The sequence below is a fragment of the Halichoerus grypus genome, chromosome 2 (assembly GCF_964656455.1).
Source record: "Halichoerus grypus chromosome 2, mHalGry1.hap1.1, whole genome shotgun sequence".
Lineage (NCBI taxonomy): Eukaryota > Metazoa > Chordata > Mammalia > Carnivora > Phocidae > Halichoerus > Halichoerus grypus.
This window is the reverse complement of record NC_135713.1, coordinates 175801903-175824453: the sequence shown is the minus strand read 5'-3', so window position 1 is coordinate 175824453 and position 22551 is coordinate 175801903. Positions and strand designations below refer to the sequence as shown.

At 37.3% G+C, this 22551-nt stretch overlaps 2 protein-coding genes across 10 annotated transcripts in view; one reads left to right on the top strand and one right to left on the bottom strand.

The window, feature by feature from the left end:
• RPS6KB1 (ribosomal protein S6 kinase B1) overlaps nucleotides 1-22551 on the top strand; it is a 92299-nt gene that overhangs the window by 32056 nt on the left and 37692 nt on the right. For 3 of the 8 annotated variants that reach the window (XM_078064258.1, XM_078064278.1, XM_078064269.1), the window contains 3 exons: nucleotides 920-1027; nucleotides 3014-3126; nucleotides 20823-21189. In XM_078064258.1, the coding sequence (XP_077920384.1) occupies nucleotides 920-1027; nucleotides 3014-3126; nucleotides 20823-21189 (588 nt within the window). Of the gene's footprint in view, nucleotides 1-919; nucleotides 1028-3013; nucleotides 3127-4064; nucleotides 6137-18010; nucleotides 18177-20822; nucleotides 22532-22551 lie in introns of those variants that run through there. The other 5 variants (XR_013444611.1, XR_013444612.1, XM_036109408.2 and 2 more) reach the window with 4 other exon arrangements.
• Nucleotides 9825-21310, bottom strand: RNFT1 (ring finger protein, transmembrane 1). Of its 2 annotated transcripts, XM_036109549.2 has the most exons (9): nucleotides 21171-21310; nucleotides 19441-19898; nucleotides 19178-19254; nucleotides 17232-17332; nucleotides 15591-15744; nucleotides 14829-14987; nucleotides 14398-14463; nucleotides 11250-11348; nucleotides 9825-10695 (listed from the first exon to the last, which is right to left on the bottom strand). In XM_036109549.2, exons 2-9 carry the CDS (start codon nucleotides 19841-19843, stop codon nucleotides 10561-10563), a joined length of 1194 nt encoding a protein of 397 aa, XP_035965442.1. In that variant the 5' UTR covers nucleotides 19844-19898; nucleotides 21171-21310; the 3' UTR covers nucleotides 9825-10560. The 2 variants fall into 2 exon arrangements, with proteins under 2 accessions (XP_035965442.1, XP_035965457.1); XM_036109564.2 differs by lacking the exon at nucleotides 14829-14987.

Below are 22551 nucleotides of genomic sequence, written 5' to 3'. Positions count from 1 at the left end.
TCTAAAAAAAAAAAATTATGAACTTATGCCTCTAATATATTTGTGTTTCAGTCCATTGCAGTAATTTTTACTGATGCTTAGTTTTTATCATCTTTTGACACTGAGTTCCTTAGCTCTTTTGACATGACCACAAAGTCTGATGTTGCCAGAGAGAAGGAATTAAACAGATGTGGTGGTTAGATTTAGGTGATGTTTTTCATAAGAAAATGTACTCATGCAGAGTAGAGTATCATTTTTGCTCCTTGAGAAATCTGTAGTAGGATGAAATAAGCTATGGGAAGAAGCTTTAGAGCATTTTACAAATGTGTTTTGTGTTCTGTTTCAGTAGTTTTTCAGCTTTATTATAAACCTGCAGTGGCCAGCTGAGCAAATTATATGTAATAGGGAATTTAGCCAGTGGACTAGGCGCCCTGAAGCTTTGTAAGTGGGGAAGATTGACATTCAAATTTTTTTTGACAGATTTTTTTTAAAAAAATGATGAGTATGTACTAAAATCTAAATGCTTAAAAATTGAAGATGTAATTTGACCTTTGAAACTTTCCACCTGGGGGCACCTGGGTGGCTCAGTCGGTTAAGCGTCTGCCTTCAGCTCAGGTCATGAGCTTGGGGTCCTGGGATTGAGCCCTGCATTGTGCTCTCTGCTCAGCAGGGAGTCTGCTTTTCCCTCTCCCTCTGCCCCTCCCCACCATTTGTGCTCTCTCTAGCTCTCTCTTTCAAATAAATAAATAAAACCTTAAAAAAGAAACTTTCCACCTGTATTTATTTTTCAGTCTGTGCCTGCTAAAACTATTCTGATATTTTATTACAATCAAACCCTATGAAGAGTTCTAGCTAGAGCCTTCTCTAATGCAAGTCATGCATTTGATTGATATGTATAATATAGACTATTCATCGTTTTCTAATTTTGTTTTTTGCAAAGCAATCTGAAGAGGATGTGAGTCAGTTTGATTCAAAGTTTACACGTCAGACACCTGTTGACAGCCCAGATGACTCAACTCTCAGTGAAAGTGCCAACCAGGTCTTTCTGGTAAGTGAAAGAATTTCCATGTAGCCATGAGAAATTTAAGTATTAGGATGGACCCTTTTCAATAAGAAAATTCAATTTGTTTGCTTTGCAGTTGATGTAGATAACCTGGGATGCTATTTTTTATTAATTTACAACTTGCTAAGTTAGAAAATTGATTCCCATAATCCAGTATTCCATTTCAGCAGTTAGAGTGGGACTGTCTGATTCTTTGGAGTATACGATTCCCTTTTTAGATGGGCCACTGACTTAAAATGATGTTTGGCTCAGTATCTCAAATGGAAGTCACACCGTTACAACAGTAGAAGAGCTCACTGTAACTGTTCTATTCCTGGAATAGCTACAGATTTTTGGTACATTTAGTGTAACTGTAGGGGATTTTTAACCTGTTAATTATGAATATTTGACATCAAAATATATTGGTTCATATGTAATAGTAAATTATTTGTAGAAGTATCTGTGTTGATTTGTACCTTGTCGCCTCAGAAAAGCAAAGCTTTTAGATTTTTATTAGATTTTTTACTTTTATTTTTTATTCAATTAATTTATTTATTTTTAAGATTTATTCATCTGAGAGAGAGAGACACCGAGAGAGAGAGCATGAGCAGGGGAGAGAGGCAGAGGCAGAGGGAGAAGCAGACTCCCAGCTGAGCTGGGAGCCTGACGTGGGGCCCGATCCCAGCACCCTGGGATCACGACCCAAGTAAGGCAGATGCTTAACCATCCGAGCCACCCAGGCACCCCAGATTTTTAGATTTTTTAGATTTTTTTTTAGAGCTTTTAGATTTTGATCAACAAAAACCTCATTTTATATCATTTCCTTTGTTACATAAAGTGAATCTCTTAATTTTTTTATGTTTAAGATTTTTTATTTATTTATATGACAGAGAGAGAGAGAGAGCACAAGCAGGTGGACTGGCAGGGAGAGGGAGAAGCAGGTTCCCTGCTGAGCAAGGAGCCCAATGCGGGGCTCGATCCCAGGACCCTGGGATCATGACCTGAGCTGAACGCAGTTGCTTAACCAACTAAGCCACCCAGGTACCCCTCTTAAAAACTAATAAAAAACAGTAACATCCCACTTACCTGGAGACTGTGGTCAGAGCAACTTCAGTTCAATAATTATTTAAATTCCTATCACAGAATTAAAGGAAATTGAAAGATGATTAAGGCACAGCCTGGTCCTCTTGGTAGTTAGAGCTATAGCCCACTGGACTATGTGGGGAAATGGTTTCTGAAGCATATGCGCTATAGAATTGCACCTCACTTGTTAGGACTTCACCCAGAGGCTTATTGAGTCTTCTTACTATAACTCAAAATGCCTATTCATAGGTGACTAGAATAATAAATAGAAGGGAAGTTAGGTGGAGGACTGATTGTTAAAGGGATAAACATTTACAGCAAGAGAAATGACACCTGGTAGTCTGATAGCAAGGTCCAAGAAAGAACTAAACCTAATAAAACTGCATAATTGCCTGTTATAATTGAGGGTTTTCACAATGTTGACCCTTATACATCAAGAAAATACCAAATCTATCCAATCATTGTTATAAAACCAGAGAGATCACACATGCCGAGTTAGAGAATTCTATTTTTACTTTGGCCTAATAATGAGAAACTGTTTGGGGTGTGATAATCTTAGTTGCTCATGAGCATGTGGGCTAGAAACACTAGAATTTTCTTTGCATTCATCTTGGTATTTAATATCTTAATGTGGAGCCTACATTTTCCTGTTTTGTTTTTCTTTCAACAAAGTAGAATATTGTTTACTGGCATATGGGACTCAATAGAATTCTGCCTTCCTGAGGTCTGTGCCTCAAGAAATGGCTGGAAAGAAGCTAACAGGTGTGAAATGAGACTGGGGAGATGGGAGGACCCAGAGTGGTGATTTTAGGTGTGCACTGTTGTTTTGGTGTGTCAGAGACTGAAACCACATTTTCTTAATGTATCTGACAAAACGCCATTCTGGAGTCTACAATCACTATCTTTCAGGGTTTTACATACGTGGCTCCATCTGTACTTGAAAGTGTGAAAGAAAAATTTTCCTTTGAACCAAAAATCCGATCACCTCGAAGATTTATTGGCAGCCCACGAACACCTGTCAGGTATTCAGACTTTGTTATTCTCACATCTTTTTTATTTTTTTTAACCTGGAAGAGTATGCTTAAGAAATTTATGCCACGTCACATAAATGAAAGATCTGTCATATTCTCTGTGGTTGACATAAGCACAGCATCTACGTCTTGTATTGTATGCTCTATAGTTTACCTTCCCTCCTGTGAAAGTAAGCTGCTGCACTGGCAAATGTCTTTACCCATTCATTCAACATTTATTGTATACCAGGGGCTGTGTTGCATGAAGGGGATACATGATTAACATAGGAATTATCCTTGTCCTGATGAAGTTTACAATTTAGTGAGAAGAGAGTTAAAATAACCAAAGAAGGAAATAAAAGAATTATGTAATCACAGGTAATGTCAAGTTACTATATGAAGAAAAAAAGTGCGGTGGTAGCTAAGAATAACAGGGGGGCTCCTAGTCATGGTGGTCAGAGAAAGGCCTCCCTGGTGAAGTAACATCTAAGAATGAAGAGAAAAAGCCACCCATACAAAAAATAAAAGTATAGGATGTTACAGGTAGAGCAACAGCCCATGCAAAAGCCCTAAGGGAGGAAAAACTTGGTCTTCGAAATGAAAGGTCAATGTTCCTGATGTGTGGTGAGTGACGAAGAGAAAGGTTTGGAGAAGTATTTTATCTTAAATGCAATGGGAAGCTATTTTAAGTCGGGGGAGTAAAATGATTTAAAAAAAAAAAAAAGTATCACTGGAGGGTTTTACAGAGGCAGGTATAGAGGTAAAGAGACCAGTTAGGAAACTCTAGCAGTTAGTCTAGGGGAGCAATGGCCTTTGTACTAATTCACACAAAAATAAAATTAAATAAAAATAAATGTCACATTACCCCACTCCCTTGAAATTTAAGGGAAATATTTCTTGTTGAGATAATCCTTGAGATAAATGAATGATAGCTCTTCCTTGTCTTAAAGCCCAGTCAAATTTTCTCCTGGGGATTTCTGGGGAAGAGGTGCTTCAGCCAGCACGGCAAATCCTCAGACACCTGTGGAATATCCAATGGAAACAAGTGGAGTAGAGCAGATGGATGTGACGATGAGTGGGGAAGCTTCAGCACCACTTCCAATACGACAGCCGAACTCCGGGCCATACAAAAAACAAGCTTTTCCCATGATCTCCAAACGACCAGAGCACCTACGTATGAATCTATGACAGAGCAAAGATTTTAATGAATTTAAGGCAAAAAAGGTGGGGAAGGGATGTGTGAGCATCCTGTAAGGTGAAACAAGAAGACTCAAAATGACAGTCTTGAAGAGTCAGTGTCATTACATTTGAACACTTTGGACAGAGGAAAAATAAACATGGATTTTAAAAAATCAATCAATGGTGCAAAAAAAAAAAACTTAAAATAGTATCGTGGAACTCTTAGGCACATCAATTAATTGATTCCTAGCGACATCTTCTCAACCTTATCAAGGATTTTCATGGCTCGAACTGACAGTATTAAGGGTAGGATGTTGCTTCTGAATCACTGTTGAGTTCTGATTGTGTCGAAGAAGGGTTATCCTTTCATTAGGCAAAGTATGAAATTGCCTGTAATACTTGCAACTAAGGACAAATTAGCATGCAAGCTTGTTCAAACTTTTTCCAGCAACATGGAATCAAAGACAGAAGAAACTTAACAATTGATGTTTTACGTGCAAACAACCTGAATCTTTTTTTTATATAAATATATATTTTTCAAATAGATTTTTGATTCAGCTCATTATGGAAAACATCCCAACTTTAAAATGCAAAATTATTGGTGTGAAGAAAGCCAGACAACTTCTGTTTCTTCTCTTGGTGAAATAATAAAAATGCAAATGAATCATTGTTAACCACAGCTGTGGCTCGTTTGAGGGATTGGGGTGGACTTGGGGTTTATTTTCAGTAACCCAGCTGCAATACCTGTCTGTAATACTAGAAAAAAAAAATCTATTTAATCATTTCTACTTGCAGTACTGCTATGTGCTAAGCTTAACTGGAAGCTTTGGAATGGGCATAAATTGTATGTCCCACATTTCATCCTTGTCCTGGGCCTGCATTGCACTGGAAAAATATCGCCACCTGTTCTTATACCAGTATTTGGTTCAAGATGCCAAATATTTTCAGCCCATGGCTGAAGAAGGATGAAAAAGAGTCAGGATAAAATGCATACTGAGGGCAGTAAAGTGAGGAAGAGAGGGAGATCCAGGGGAAGAGGGTGTTGTCATGTTCCACTCTCTGTGTCTAATCTCTTTACAGCAAATTGGTAAGATTTTTAAGTTTTACTTTTAACTGTTTTTGCTGTCTACCTTCCTTACATTTTTTTTCCTCAACAGTTTTAAAAGGGAAAAAAGTATTTTTCTTTCTCCTATACTGGGGCTACATTTTTTGATTGTAAAAATATTTGATGGCCTTTTGATGAATGTCTTCCACAGTGAATAAGAAAACTTAGTGGCTTAATTTAGGAAACATGTTAACAAGACACTATGTTTTTGAAATTGTAACAAAATCGACATAAGTGATATACAGGTACAAAGAATAAAAATAAAGGTAACTTTACCTTTCTTAAATACTTCCTGCCTTAAAGAGAGCATTTCCATGACTTTAGCTGGTGAAAGGGTTTAATATCTGCAGAGCTTTATAAAAATACATTTCAGTGCATACTGGTATATAATAGATGATCATGCAGTTGCAGTTGAGTCTTACCACCTCTTTTTGTTTTTTATAATGTCTTCAGTCTGAGTGTGCAAAGTCAGTTTGTAATATTTTGCAACCCTACAATTTTTTTAAATAGATGCTGCTTGCTATGTTCTTCAAACCTTTTTGAGCCATAGGATCCAAGCCATAAGATTCTTTATGCATGTTGAATTCAGTCAGAAAAGAGTAAAGCTTTGCTTATTTAAATGGCAATTCGAGTGAGGTAAGATGAAATCCTATGACATTAGGCAAAATAGAACCATGAAGAATGATTGGAAATACACCTTTTCAATTGTGGCAATAAATGAAAGAATTGGTAACAGTTCATCTGTGGACAGAAAGCCTTTTTTTTTTTTAATCACTTCCTCTAGACCCCCTCCTCCCTCATTGCAGCAGCCTACTGAGAACTTTATAACTGTAGCTAGTAAATTAGAAGCTACAGTAATGAAAAGGGCAGAAATTGTACTTAGAGTGCAGGTCTTTGTTCTCTGACAGTTTATAATGTCTGAAAAAACAGAACCCAAAAGCTGTGGTGATACGTACAGGCTTTATTTCAGACTATAAATGGCTTGTGCTACTCTGATACTTGTTTGCAAATGTGTTTACTAACTGTAGTGTTGACTGCCTAACCAAATTCCAGAGAAATTTGTACACCAAAATAGTCCTCCTCAGTCCCATTTACTAGTAATACTTGCACTGTGATTGGCTGGCTCTAACCGCCCCATGAACTATTTTCATAATTCGTACTACCAGCAGTAGTGGCACACACTGCAACTTTTCTGCATAAAAAGCATTAATTGCATACCTACCATCCATACAAATAGTTTTTCAAACTTAACATTGAGTGAAATTAATTTCCTATGCTGTGGCAAGTTTACGGAGAAATTGTGTTTCATAAATGGATATCCCTACTATGACTGTGAAAACATGTCAAGTGCCACTTTAGTGTCACAGACAGAAAGCACACACCTATGCAATATGGCTTACCCTATATTTATTTGTAAAAATCCAAGCATAGTTTAAAATATATGATGTCAATATTACTAGTCTTAAGTTTCTTAAGAGGATTCTTTATGATTATTCCAGGTAAGTATATAAAAGAGATTAAGTGCTTTTCTTTCATCACTTGATTATTTTCTTTAAAATCAGCTATTACAGGATATTTTTTTACTTTATACATGTTGTTTTTTAATTATAATCACTGAGAACTGAAGTTTACTAATTTTGATTTTATAAGGTTTGTAGCATTACAGAATAAACTGGGATTTATAAACCAGCTGTGATTAACAATGTAAAGAATTACTGAACTTGAACCAGATTTTTAGGAAAATTATGTTATTTCTTTTTCCCCTTTATGGTCTCAACCTAATTTGAATCCTTCAAGAAGAATTTTTCCATACTATTTTTGAGATAGAAGATAATTGGGGGGTGGGGGGTAAGAATGCATGTATGATACTCCATAAATTCAACATTCTTTAATAAATGATTATAAACAAGATGCATCTTCAGGAGTATTAATATATTGAGCCTTGGATTTTGTGTTTAATACAGGACCTAACTATTTTGGTTTCTCGGTCATATGGTTCCTAGCTTACAAGGGTTAGATCTTAAGATTATTCCCATGAGAAATGTTGAATTTATGAAGAATGGATTTTTGAGGTTTTGAAAATGGTTAATTTCTCAAATAAAAACATCAGTGTCCAAACATCTACCCTTTTTCATAGGAGTAGACACAGCAAGCTGGACAAAACAATCATAAAAGTACCTGTCACACCATGACCTGTGGTCTGTTGCTGATCGATAAAAAGCTTTTCTTGTGTGATTCTTAATTTATCACTACAGCACAAGTATTATCTCAGTGGATTATCTGAAGTAACATCTGAAAGATGGGTTCTTCTGTGTTTGCTCTTTAAGCTGTTTTTTTTTTTTCCTATCCCAAGTTGGCTTTGCATCTATCAGAGTAAATAAATTCTTCAGCTGCCTTATTAGGAGTGCTATGAGGGTAACACATTTTTCTGCTTTTCATCTTGTATTTAGTTTACTGTACTAAGTATTTTGATTTCGGATTGAATGAATGTAAATAGAAATTAAATGCAAATTTGAATGAACATAAAATAGAAGTGATTTTTTTTTATTATTCTAAGATAGGAAGAAATAACAATCAGGTGCACAAATGGTTTCAATAATTTTTTTGCGCTAACATACCAGGTATGTTCAGGTTCTCATATTTAATAAACTGCTTATATATGTGAGGACTGACAGTTGTAAAACTGTTTCTGCTGAGCAATTTAAGCTACGTAAATATATAACAAGTTTTAGAACTGATATTATATATTAGATGTTACACACTTGTAATTTCCAAGTTCTGTCCAATAGTTGAATTGGTTGCTTAAAAAAAACTCATGTGAAAAATAACTTCACATAGATACACTAGGACGACTTTCTTGTGCTAACAATCAACAGTTTGTTCAGCCACACCTGTCAACTACATTTGGTTATTGGATGTGTATGTACTACATAATGTAGTGCATAAATCTGTTTTTAACTAATGTCTCAATATATCTAGTGTAAGATGGGTGTTTAGTATAAGCCACTTATTTGAAGTAATTCTATCACACTTGGATGATTTCTGTATAGAAGTTCTCAAACTGACTTTTTTATAAAACATCGTTGTGGCTTTTAGTGCTGATAAAAGTCTTTCAGAGGGTGTGATCTGAATTCACAGAATAAATGGGTTTTTGAATCCCTGTTCCATTTTTGAGGTGAAGAAGTAGAGAAATGCTTCCAGTTCATCAGTGTTGTTGGTGGATGGCATAGCTCTCCTCTATTACATTCCCCCCCACTTTAAATTCATATGTGAACTGCTTTCTTGTTCATTAAAAACAAAAACCCAACTGTCTATCATGGACCTCCTTTTTTATTAAATCATATTAAGAAACAACACTATCCATATAGCCATAGGGTAAGAAGAGTAGGTATTGTAATAGGGCTTACCCATGTGAGTAAGATGCTACTCTTGTATTGGTAATAGGAAGTCAGCACAGCTATCTTTCACACTCAAATTCTAATCCCAAACTGCCTTTCTCACCCATCTCCTGCTGTACACCTAAATAACTGTTGGCTTCATCACAGTCAAGAAGGTGAGTTAAGGCCAAGTAAGCTTGTTTCAATATTTGCAACTGTTCTCAAAGTAGGTAATAGTTAAATATATCATCACTGAATAGCAACAGTTGTACTTAAAACCTGGCAATTAATGTAGGAAAAATAGTTACAGGCTTTCTAGTATTCTTTTTTTTTTCCCCTAAGATTTTATTTGACAGAGAGCCAGAGAGCACAAGTGGGGGAAACAGTAGAGGGAGTGGGAGAAGCAGGGTCCCCGCTGAGCAGAGAGCCCGATGCAGGGCTCGGATCCCAGGACTGTGGGATCATGACCTGAGCCGAAGGCAGCCATTTAAGCGACTGAGCCACGCAGGTGCCCCGCTTTCTAATATTCTTTTGTCAATTTGGGTGGCTATACAGGCATGAAAAGGACTTAATCTGTAGCTAGTTGGTCACTGTCATTAATCCATATGCTATTAATTCATATGCTGGTTTAGACTTTGTCTTAATACTGCAAATTTATTTTCTACCTCCCAACTTTTCCTTTCCACTATCTTTTCCTTGAGTGCAAACTGATTAATGGTAATAGAGGAAATGGGCAGAAACTTCTACTCTAGGTATAACCAGCCCTTCATACTTCTGTTAAAGATTTGATTCTGCCTTACAGGTTTCGTGGGGAGAGAGAAATTGCCTCATTGCCTTTTCTATCACACTGCACAAGTACCTAGAGGCAAACAAACTACACTAAGGCTTTTCCTGGAAGCTCTGAGTGCAAGCTTTAATCTCCCAAGTAACGATGACTCACGTGTAAGATTCCAAAACTTTTTGGAGAAGACTTTATAAGGGGAATTATTTTTTAGAGTTTGAGTAGGTCTCCTTTATCACACTATTCAAATCATCAGTGAAGCCAGCTGTTTGTAATCCATGTGATTATTTTAATAGTTACTTTAAGATAGTTCATGGCACTATACAAAAAGCAAGATCATGTACATTAAAGCTGATGGCAGGATTGTATGTATGAGGTCCACAACTGATTGCTAAGCATACTACAAAGAATAATACAGTATTAAAATATATCATCCTCAGTAAATTAATCTGCACTTAGAAAATCTGATTGTTTACAGATAAAAAATAGCTTTTAGAACTTTCATTTAAAAATACAAACTTTATGAAAAATTTAAGAAATTTTAGACTGGGAATTACAAAAGTCAATGCTAAAGAAAATTCTACTTTCAGATAATGTGTATCTTAAAATATTATGAAAAATATTCTTTATTCTGAAAACAATGTCAGGAAAAGAATACCTGAGTTCCTCTAAAACCACTAGTTTTAGTTACCCAATTGCCGTTTTGGTAATATTAATGAGAAAACATTCACAATTTAACACTGCAACCACCTGTCAAATAATTAGGACAGAATAAATGTGCCATATGCATTAGGCTGAACATTACTTATATATTTCTTAAAACATAAGGTTCTTTAATCTTTTGATAAATTAGACTACATACTCATGTCTTACCATAATAATCTAAAACCATTTGGAAACATTTTCCTTAACTTCTAGTCCTGAAAACCCATTCTAATGTCTTTATCAATAGTCAGTGTAACCAAATGAAATTAATGTTTTGTGGCCTTCATAGTTTGTACAACTTAGTATATTTGAAGGTGGGATGAAGTGGTTCCATCTTTCCATTTGTTTATATGGTCTGAGATCACAGTTCGGCACAGTGGACATGTTTTCTCTCTGTTAAACCATAAGGTAATGCATTCTTCACAAAATATATGCTGTAAGGGAATTAAAAATTAGGCTTTATACTTTATAACATTTTAATTTTAAAATCATCACACTGCAGAGAATCATACTCCAGAGCTGAAAGGCATTTTGGAGAGCACTTAATCCCTTCATTTTACAAATAAAACAAATAGGACATTCAAGGACACAAGGCAGTGTCAGTAGTAGAGCCACTAGTGTTCTTTTGACTGTTCATTTAATGACTTTTAATAAATATAAACTATGTATTTTATATATATATATAATATAAGCTATCTCTAGACGATAACTTTAAGTATAATGATTTAACAGCTTAATAAAGTGTGAGTAACTGCCATAAAGTATAGGAAAGGGCCTTACATACATTCCTCTGCATACAAATCATTAGAACATAAGGGACAAGACTTAGCTAATATACCAAACCCCTGATTACAGGTAAGAAATTACTAGTATGTGGCCTGAATGCTACTTTAGGCTAAAGATTGTAGATTTTTCCTTTCAACTAATATAAATATGACTTGTGACTCAGAGAAGTGCTGTATTTGGTATGCTTAAAAAATATACTTACCTGACAGATGAGCAGAACTGGTTTTTGAAATTCAGCTTGACATATTGAACAAATGTCCACATCTGAACACTGTCTCTTGCTGGCAGCCACTCCATAACTCTATGAAGATAAAAAGTTCTGTTCATCTACAAATCTTTCCTTCCTATTACTCAAATACATAGGTGATGCTGTATTTCTCAAATCTCCCTGGAACTAGGCATTTGAAAACTCTCCTGAAGGACACAAATATTTCAAAGCTGAACTGTGTATGCAGAACCATGTCTTGATGGACTGCATGCATCCAGGTGAACTCATCAGATACATAATAGGATCTTAGAAGATTGTTAGATTCATTGACTTCCCAAATAATGATAGTGCTACAAATTCAACTGGCTTAAGAGACTAAGCAATCTGAAATAGAACTATTATAAAATCTATATTCACGTATTATGTGACCTGGTATTACCAAATAGCCCACTTATTACCTATGGCATTGGTTCAAAACAGTCCATTCAAAGCTTGGCTGGCTGAATGTAACTCATGTAGAGATAACTTTAAAAATAGATTTCTGTGCTCCACACTGGAGACTGATTCAATAGGTCCAGACATACTGGGATGTGACCCAGGAATCTAATTTTTGAAAGCTAAGTGAACTGAATATGAAGAAGATTTGGGGACCACTGAACAGTGTCTTGTTACTCAATCTAAAAATAATTTGACTGTCATCCTTAATTATCACAAAAGTCAGAGAACACTTAGTACTAGGAAAAAATAAAATTTTACAAAAGAACTGGAATTGCAAAATGTCATGGGTAGAGTTATAACTGTCAAAACAGATTGAATGGTAACACAATTCTTTGAATTTCCTTTTCTCCTCAAGTCCTTAAAGTTTTTTTTTTTTTTTTTTTTTAAAGATTTTATTTATTTATTTGAGAGAGAGAATGAGACAGAGAGAGAGCATGAGATGGGGGAGGGTCAGAGGGAGAAGCAGACTCCCTGCCGAGCAGGGAGCCCGATGTGGGACTCGATCCAGGGACTCCAGGATCATGACCTGAGCCGAAGGCAGTCGCTTAACCAACTGAGCCACCCAGGCGCCCCAGTCCTTAAAGTTTTTGATCTCTTTAAGACCTTAATAACTTCATCACCAAATTCCATAGACCATAGTCATTAACTAGACATGACAAAATGTTGCCAATGAGATCACCTTTTTGTAGAAATGATGAGGAAAAGGTGGCTGAAGAGAAGTAAGAATACCAAGTTCAGTCATGGTAATGAGAGCAAAGCATGACCTGACTCAACCTGAGGCTATGATCTAAACTTATTTTACTAAATACTGAGAGTTAATAAAATCAAACGAAGACTCAAAGGATAAAAATATTTAAAAATAAGATTTTTTTTTTAAGTCTGGTGATGTTAAAGATTCCAGAAACAAACTGGGATACTGATGGATGATCTTGGTGCCAATTTTCCTTCATTAAAATGTCATTTAGCAGAGTGCACTGCAGATATATAAGCATAAGCTGACAAACTTTTAAAATAGCACTCCTGGGGGTGCCTAGGTGGTATAGTCAGTTAAGCTTCAGACTCTTGGTTTTGGCTCAGGTTGTGATCTCAGGGTCATCAGATTGAGCCCTGCCTTGGGGGCCTGAGCGCAGCTGCTTGAGATTCTCTCTCCCTCTGCACCTCCCGCTTTCTCTCTCAAATAAATAAATAAATAAATCTTAAAAAAAAAAATAGCACTCCTGTCTGGCATTTTGCAGACTCCCTTCAGGTGAAGACTTATTTTGATGGTGATTGCCATTTCCCTGGCAAAGTTCAGGAATATGTGTATACATGTATTCATGAGAGACTCACGAATAAATCAAAGAGTATCAAAGACTGTGATTTCTCTTTATGCCTCACACAGAATGAATATCAAAGTATTTCAGCACAGGCCTTACTAAATTATAGTAAAATGGCTGATAACTCATATAATCAATTGAATAAACTTCATCAAAGAAGAACTCTCAATTTTAATGTACCTGTCTAAAGAAAGAAATCTGAATAGGATGCAGCAAAACTTGTTACCAAATTAGTAATTCTAGGGGCACCTAGCTGGCTCAGTTGGTAGAGCATGTGACTCTTGATCTCGGGGTCGTGAGTTCAAGCCCCACATTGGGCATAGAGCTTACTTTAAAAAAATAGAAGATTACTAGCTCTACATCTAGCCAAAGAGTGTCCACATCTGAGTACTGACAACCTTTGAGGCTACTAAATAGCAAATGAGCCTTTCTCTGCAGTGTGTAACATCAGTGGAATCACATAATAATCAAGTTTATAACTGACAATGGAGTCTCAATTTACTGTTAAATTCCATGCTGTGAACTTACTGTGTTACAAAATTGACTTGGTGGGTAAATTTTTCCAGTAAGAAAATTTCAAGGGACATTTTTGGTAATGAGCTTTTCTCATATACACAATAAATTATAATGAGAGCATTTTTATAGAAGCTAAAGAGTTAATGGAAGTACACACAAAACCACCATCTGTGAAAAAAATTTTTTAAAGATTTATATATTTTTAGAGAGCATGCGTGAGCAAGGGGAGCTGTAGGAGAAGGGACAGAGGTAGAGGGAGAGAATCTCAAGCAGACTCCCTGCGGAGCGCGGAGCCCGACACGGGGTTGTGAGATTCAGGACCTGAGCTGAAACCAAGAGTCAGATGTTCAACCGACTGAGCCACCCAGGCACCCCATGTGAATTTTTAAAAAAAGGAAGTACAAAAGTTCATGACAAGATTTTTAAGGGAATGTATATAAACCCTTATGTCAAGTGATCTGAAGTGGCACATTCAAAAATATAAGCACCACATCAACTATCAGGTGGTTGTCAACATTCAAGTCAAGAAACTGATCACAGAAATAAAACTGAAATTATTATCATAGCCCCATGTGCCAAAGTACTAAAGCATGTAATTATGAAATCCACACTTTTTTTTTTTTTTTAAAACAAGCTCTATGCCCAATGTGGGGCTTGAATTCACTACCCAAAATCAAGAGTCACATGCTCTACCGACTGAGCCAGCCAGGCTCCCTATGAAATCCATACTTGTAAAATTTATCAACTAAAACATTTTTATAATGAAGAAAAGTAAAGTGTTTGTTTTTTTTTAACTGATAAAAAGTACTTACTGGTCGTGTAAAAAATATTCGTAAAACCCGTCGGAAAGTTCTCAGATGTCCAAAAAAGTCCAAAAGCTGAAAGAGGAAATAAGAGAGAATTTTTTAATTCAAAGAGCCCTATCTGTTAAACCCAGAGATAGAAGCTAAAATCCCATATCATCAAATACTGATATTAACAATGCTTATTGCATATTCATTTCATTCTAAATATATTTAAAATCCAATTATGGAATATTTTACTCAATTTATAGATTTAAGCCAACTTTTTTTTTTTTAAAGATTTGAGAGAGAGAGAGGGAGAGAGAGAGAACGAGTAGGGGGGAGGGGCAGAGGGAGAGGGAGAAGCAGACTCCCCTGCTGAGCAAGGAGCCCGACGTGGGGCTTGATCCCAGGACCCCGGGATCATGGCCTGAGCCACCCAGGCACCCCATGTTACCTACTTTTAGTATGAGGTAGAGTAAAGCCAGCAATATCCCAAGACTCCGTCTAGTTACATTACCAAACTCCCCATAGCTTATAAGGTAACGAAACCAAACTGGTATGGGAACAAAAGTTCGGTAATACTGACATGATTCTTCTAAAAGCATGTACCAGTAACCCTAAAAATGAAGGAAAAAGAAAACAGCTACACAAGCTACTTATATACATAGCACAAATATTTCATACTGGACTGAAATAATCATGAGCATTTGGCACAATAACTATGAAATTAATCTTCATAATGATAATGGTTATGATTGACAATCTCAACCTCGTTTTCACAATTACTGTTTCTAAAGAATTTCTGAAGAATGACTGAAAATTTTTTATGTATACTATAAGTAAAACATTTTTGCTGATTACAAAAATTTATATTAAAGTTTTTACTGAGTATGGGAAAAACATTGAATATAGTCAGTTATCAATTATTAATTGATAAAGCCCTAGAGGAGAACAGAAGTACAAACCTAATTTTATTTTTCTATATGTGATGTGGGGACTGATTATTAGATTATTCTGAAGCAAATATATTTCTGATTTTATTGGACTAGATTAATATTTGGGTTCAAGTCTTTGAGCAATGGTTGCCAGTCTGAGGTAATACAGATAAATTAGGTTATTTAGGAAACTGAAAAGTTATAAAAGAGTCATTTCAACAAAGACTAAATAGCATTAATGTGGTTTTGCTAACATTTTTTCAATAAACAATGTGAGTTTCTTACCTTGGATTTAAAAGGCATGATGAAAGAAGGCATCAACAAAATAAGGCATTTTAAGCCCATGAAGAGGAATTTCAGAATGAAGTCTGTAATTCCAACAATCCAAAGTACTTCCCAGAAGCTTGAATTGTCCAAAGTAGGATTTAAGAAAATTAAGCTACCAAGAGAAAAACATCAAAACTTAACCAGAGCAACATACAAAGGTCAAGTTTGATAAGGGTTTTAAATTTGCTACCAAATATTTTACTTTAATTTGATGTGTAAAAAATGTGAGTTTGGCAAGATGTTAGAGTTCATGTAATAAATAGAATGGAAAATCATTTTGCTTATTTTAAAGAGACTTTTCAAATGTTTACATTTCAAATCTTTCCTCCATAGAATAAAGAAAAACAAGTCTTCCCAGCATGTCATGGTTGGAAAGCTAGCCTGTAATCTAAAAAATTCACTAAATACTAGATTATCTGCCATTCTCTACTCAACCAACCCCAATCAAGGTTCCGTTCCCTCCTTTCCACTGAATTGCTTTTGTCAAGATCACCAGTTCCTTCCGTCTTGCTGAACTCAAAGTTCACTTCTTGTTTTCCATCTTCCCTCCCTGAATTATTTCTTCCTAGACTTCTAACATCACACTCTTCTAGTTCTCATTATGTGATTGATGGTTCCTTAAATTTCCTTTGCTGCTGCTCCTCTAATTATAGGCATGTCCAGTCCTGCCCCCTCTCCTGTCTATACTTTTTTTTCCCTCGTTAGTCTTGGTGAGTTCCATAGTTTTTAGATATCAATCATATGCTGGATAACACCAAAATTTATAGCCCTAACCTTAATTCTAAGCTCATGACATATAACTATAATCACTTTAACAGTTCTACATAATCTCACCAACTTAACATGTTCAAAGCAAAACTGATTTTCCCATCAAAACCAGTTCCTTCCCCAGTCTTTCCCAGGCCATAAATGGCATCACCATCCAGCCAGTTGCTAAGACTAAATCCTAGGTGTCTATCTTTGATTCTTACCCCCTACCTACCCATCCAGTGCAATCTGAGTGTTATCGGTTCCCCCTACAAAGTATATCCCAGACTGTCCACACCTCTCTAGCTCTACTGAAGCCAAAACTTCTAATTATCTGATTAAAGCCAAAAATTCAAAACACTTCCATCTGACATGGAAACTTAAGTACTGTCCTTTAGTAAGTCTTCTCCTTGCTTCTAAAAACAGATCATGTGTTCTCACCACACACACATAACTAAGGGAGGTGATGGATATGTTAATTAGCTTGATTGTAATCATTTCATAATGTATACATATATCAAAACATCATGTTATATATATTAAGTATATATAATTTTTGTCAAAAATAAATAAAAATTTAAAAAGACCACCACCAAAAACCTAATGATATTCAAAATTATTGATTATATAACTAAAAAATTTAAGTATCAAAAATTAAATAGTACCTGCTATGAGCCAAGGCACTGATATACAAATGTGAATAAGTCACTTAGACCTATTAATCTTGGAAGGAGAGGAACAGGTAAAAACTGAACTCTAACAACAATTATGTGCAAGTTAAGATATATGCAAAATGCTATGAAATAAATGATTACATAAAAAATGAGACTGTGTATTTGGACCTCAAATTACCTGTAATAAAGTGACTGAGAATGAAAGGTGTAATATAAAAGAACAGAAGATCCTGCTAAGAATACCAGTAACCAAGCACACTGAATCTTTGAGCACCTTTCCTGAAAAATAAACAATTTTATAATTTGTTACTATGAATTATGCCAGAATTATAAATAACATTAAACTATTTTATTTAATGACTAATTAACACATTTTAAGACTAATCTTATTAAAAATATATTGTTAAATTGTACATCATCACACTCTAGTGAACAAAACAGAACTCATATTTAAACAAATTTTTCAAAATACAAGTTTCTTCACTGTATTAAAACATAACCCAGGACTCTGAAAAACAAACTGAGGGTTCTAGAGGGGAGGGGGGTGGGAGGATGGGTTAGCCTGGTGATGGGTATTGAGGAGGGCACGTTCTGCATGGAGCACTGGGTGTTATGCACAAACAATGAATCATGGAACAATATATCTAAAACTAATGATGTAATGTATGGGGATTAACATAACAATAAAAAATAAAAAAAAATAAAACATAACCCACATTACCCAGGCTTCAAAGAAGCCCAATCTTCTACAAGCTGACATAAAGGACCCATCCAAGTACAAACTTTACCTATTTTTGCCTCCCTGACAAAACAGAACTTTAAAAATGCATTTAAGTTATAAGGATTTGTTAAGTATAATTTTTAGAATTTTCAAACAATTCTGTAATATTTTAACAAGGTAATTTGTTATTAATATCACTTAATTTTTTTTTAAGATTGATTTTATTTATCTGACAGAGCAAGAGAGCACAAGCACGAGGAGCAGCAGAGGGAAAGGGAGAAGCAGGCTCCCTGCTTCTTCAGGATCATGACTTGAGCTGAAGGCAGACAGACGCTTAACCAACTGAGCCACCCAGGTGCCCCTCACTTAAATTTTTTTAAAAGATTTTATTTATTTGAGAGAGAGAGAGCATGCATGGGGTAGGGGTAGGGGGAGTGGAGAGGGACAAGCAGCAGACTGCCCACGGAGCGCAGAGCCTGACAGAGGCTTGGTCTCACAATGACCTGAGCCAAAATCAAGAGTAGGATGCTTAATCAATTGAGCCACCCAGGCGCCCCTTAAAATTGTTTTAATTACTAGTTTAATTAAAAGTTTTAGGGGCGCCTGGATGGCTCAGTCGGTTGAGCGTCCGCCTTCGGCTCGGGTCATGATCCCGGGGTCCTGGGATCGAGCCCTGCATCGGGCTCCCTGCTCCGAGGGAAGCCTTCTCCCACTCACACTCCCCCGATGTGTTCCCTCTCTCGCCGTCTCTCTCTGTCAAATAAATAAAATCTATAAAAGTTTTACCTATTTTAAACCCTGAATTACATTTTTATGGTTTGATAGGTTCTAACTACAAATATCCAGGTCAGAATGCATGATCCTTTACACAGATACAGCCCTTTAAAGTTGCTTGAAGGTGAAATTTTATAAACTAATCCTGTTTTCTCCAATAATTTATATGACTAATAATTTATAATTTGTGTTATGGAAAAACTATGGGGTTCAATTTTTCTTAAATAAGAGAGACCTAAATAGTTTAATACCTATTTGATGTACGTTTAACTATTTTAAATTTTATAGGGCAACAGCGAAAGTTTTTAATGATACTGTATTACCTAGTTTGGTCAAATTACTCAAAATATGAAGGCACTTGACAAATCAGATCAAATAGTGAATTCTAAATCTTTTAATACTATCGAGCTTTTCTATCAGGGACTCAACATACAAAGAAAATAAAGTGAAACAATTTAGCATTAGGACAGATCATTTAGATAACAAAATTTAATATATCATGGATGCTATGACATGTCTATTTAAATTTGTCAAGAAAATGATCTTAATTCCTATTTCTCTCAAAAGTGAGTATATAATTAATTCTACACAAACATTTAATGGTTTTTTTAGTTACTCGTTATACTTACTCTTAGAAAAACCTGATTTACAATGCTTTTGTTTGCATACATAAAAGTTGTAAGCAGCCCAATTCCAAGAGAAATTCCTGTTAGGAGATAAGTTCCAGTTAATTGAAAGGAAAAAAAAATCCAAGAGCTAACACAATGACATGAATTTAAAGGAAACATGTACAATTTTAAAAGCTAACAAAATACAAAGGTTCAGATAGATTACCAGTAAAGAAATAAAATTAACTCACAATGAAACAATTCAATGTTTTATTATACCCTACCTGTTATATGCTGCATAACGAGTTTGACACCCAGAATCAAAATATATGGAAGACTTTTGTGCAACCACTTGAAGAGATAGCGGAATTCCGAGAAGGAGCTGCTACCATGATCTCCAGACTCTGTGGCAGTATCATCAGACTGCCTTGCTTCATTCTGGGAGTGACTCCGGAATCGACTATGTATACATCCATGGGTACAGCTATGGACACCTGACCTTATATTTCTGGAGGCTGGATTTTCAGCATATTCTTTAGGTATGGAGTTTATCTGGATATGAACATCTCCAGAATGAAGACAAGAACCTTCTCCTGTCAATTTTGTATGGACACATTGGGAGGCTGAGGCATCCTCATTGCCTGCAGCTCCTGGAGGGCTGTGCAGTTGGCTACAGTTGGCTTGCATGACCCTTGAATACTTTTTCTGTGATCCAGATTTCTTTGCTCCAGCGCTCTATTTCCTAAAAATCAAAGAGCATAAAATATTCTAAGTGAACAGTTAAATACGGACAATATACTGCTCAGTAGGAATCCTTTATTCATTACAGTAGAGGCCAATAGTCATAGTTGATGAATTATCTTCAGATTATCTATCACTTGTTACCAGACTCCTCCCCCTTCCCTTAATGCCAAGGCTCTGCTGCTGTACCCAAACTATTTTTTAGGGAACATCTGCTACAAAAAAAATTTAGTTTCAGATGCCCTCTTCTCTAAATACAGAAGGAAAGAGCAAAACTGTCAAAGTATAAGTGCCCAGCAGATGTTAATAATGTACCAATACTTATTCATACTTGAATACATCAGTATATTTACTCTGCCCAACTGGAGCAGTTTCATCTCTGATGGAGATTCTACATTTCATAAAAGTGAGACAGTATTTTTTAATGCTTAGAAAGGCTAGGAAGAAAAAAAAACATTAAATCTTAATGCCTTTTAAAGTATCATGGAAAACTAATAATAAACATTTCATTTAGGTGACCTACAAATTTCGTTTTATGCTGAAATAGCTTTCCCAAGGCTTAAAAGATTTCTAATAACTACTTCCAAGAGTATCACCTTCCCCCACAAAAGAATACTACCCAAATACCTTTAAAATAGGGAGACTTAGGGAGTCGCCATGTAATTGCTAGGTAACTCTTTAGTCTGAGTAAGGATAGTTATATAGTCTGCCCATTAAAAATGCCATCATCTTTGGGGAGGTGGGGGGGGGGAGGGCAAAAGACACTGGCAGGGAAGGATCCCTAAATGACCAGTGTGGGCAGCCCTGGAAGATGCCAGAGCCTTATCCCAGCCTGCCCGTAGGAGGAAGCTAGGGTGAACGTCAGGGTATGTTCTGTCATTCCCTTTCATTCCTAAGTTTGAATTTTTTTTTTTTTTTTTCCCAGTTACTGTACGGCGGTGTGGTTTTTAGTGCCTTTCACTAAAGGCTTTCACCGATGCTCCGACGCCACAGGTGCTATTTACTCCCTCAAACCTCCGAAGACCAACGTTGGACGGGACAGTCTCTTTTTCATATGTAACGTAGAACCTTCCCACTTTCCTCCAAGCACAAGCAAGAAAGGGGACGAAAAATTTAAGAAAAGCAAACGCGCACGCAACTCTTCCGGAATCCCCAGGACTGAGTTTTCCACCCCCGTTCGAGCTCCGAGTGCCTCACTTATTCCCCCCACCCCCACCCCCAGACACCATTCGCCGCGGCCCCTCGCCTCTGCCCGCTTCCCCCCAGGCCTGACCTCTCATGACGATGAGTGAACGGAGGCCCCGGCAGCGACTGCAGCAACAGCGGGAGACCCCGGCTCGAGGCCTTCAGTCAAGGCCATCACCTTAAATCCCCACTACCGGCAACTCCGGCCCAGCTCGGTGGCGGCGGCGGCGGCGGCGCGCGCGCTCCCCAGACGTCCTCACGCGCGCGTGCGCTGCCCGCCGCGTGCCCGCCCCCGCGCAACGCGCCGAGGGACGGGCTGCGCCCGGGGTGCCCCGCTGGCGTGAGGCCGCCTGGGGGTGGTGGTTGTTGAGAGGAGGGGGCTGCGCCTGAGGACCGCCTGCAGGCGTCTGCACTAAACAATAAGCCGCCGTCACCTAAGTGCGTATATACGTGTAATCCGCTACACGCCTCAGAGATCTGGATGTTTTGAGGTTAAAAATGTTCTGGCTTTAGGAACCTGCTCTCGGAGGAGAGGCCTGATGTTGGGGGTTGTCTTAGGCCGGCCCCGGCTCGTCCCGCAGGATCCTGGCGCCTGCCCTGTGTAGGCTGCCCCCCACCCTGCTTATATCCCCGTCTCCCGGGACCCGAGTTAGAGGAGCCACGTCAGCGACGGGCTCGGCGCGTCCCTAGAAGAGTGGGGCGGAGCGAGAACGTTCGGGTTTTCGCGTTGGCGTTTCTCGAGCTTAACCCCCAGACCGAGTTGTGGCTGGTGGTGAAGTTTTAACTGAAATGGCTTTTCGTTATGATCTTAAAGTTGCACCGTGTGAGCTAGGCCCTGCCAAAACTTGAGGGAGGAGAAGCAAAGAGAAGTCGGAGAGAGATTTGGTGGCGGTGGAAGTAGAAGTTAATTTTAAAAACCCTGTCTTGTATATAGGGAACTCTGCTATCCTCGCTCTGAGTTCTAGAATGAAGCGTTTATTAAGAAAAATCTTAAAACAAAAGGAACAAGGGCGCCTGGATGGCTCGGTTGGTTGAGCAACTGCCTTCGGCTCAGGTCATGATCCTGGAGTCCCGCATCGGGCTCCCAGCTCGGCAGGGAGTCTTGCTTCTCCCTCTGACCCTCCTGCCTCTCATGCTATCATTCTCTCTCTCTCAATTAAAAAACAAACAAACAAACAACAACAACAAATCCAAAAGAAACAACCCCCCCCTTTTAATCCCCGGCAAAAACATATTTTGAATGATAACTGTATTCCATGAATCTTCCCTCATCCCGCACAACCACCAAAGGCCTTTCCATTCTGAACTACAAGCTTTTTACCTGTAATTTATAGAAATTGACGTCAAGTAAATAACTCTTAATAGTCTTCCTACAGTCTTACTTGGCAAGGGGTTTTCTTTCATTAGAGATAATAAATTTGCCTATATGTGCTATGAGTTGACTAGTGGGATGAGTGATACTTTGTCTT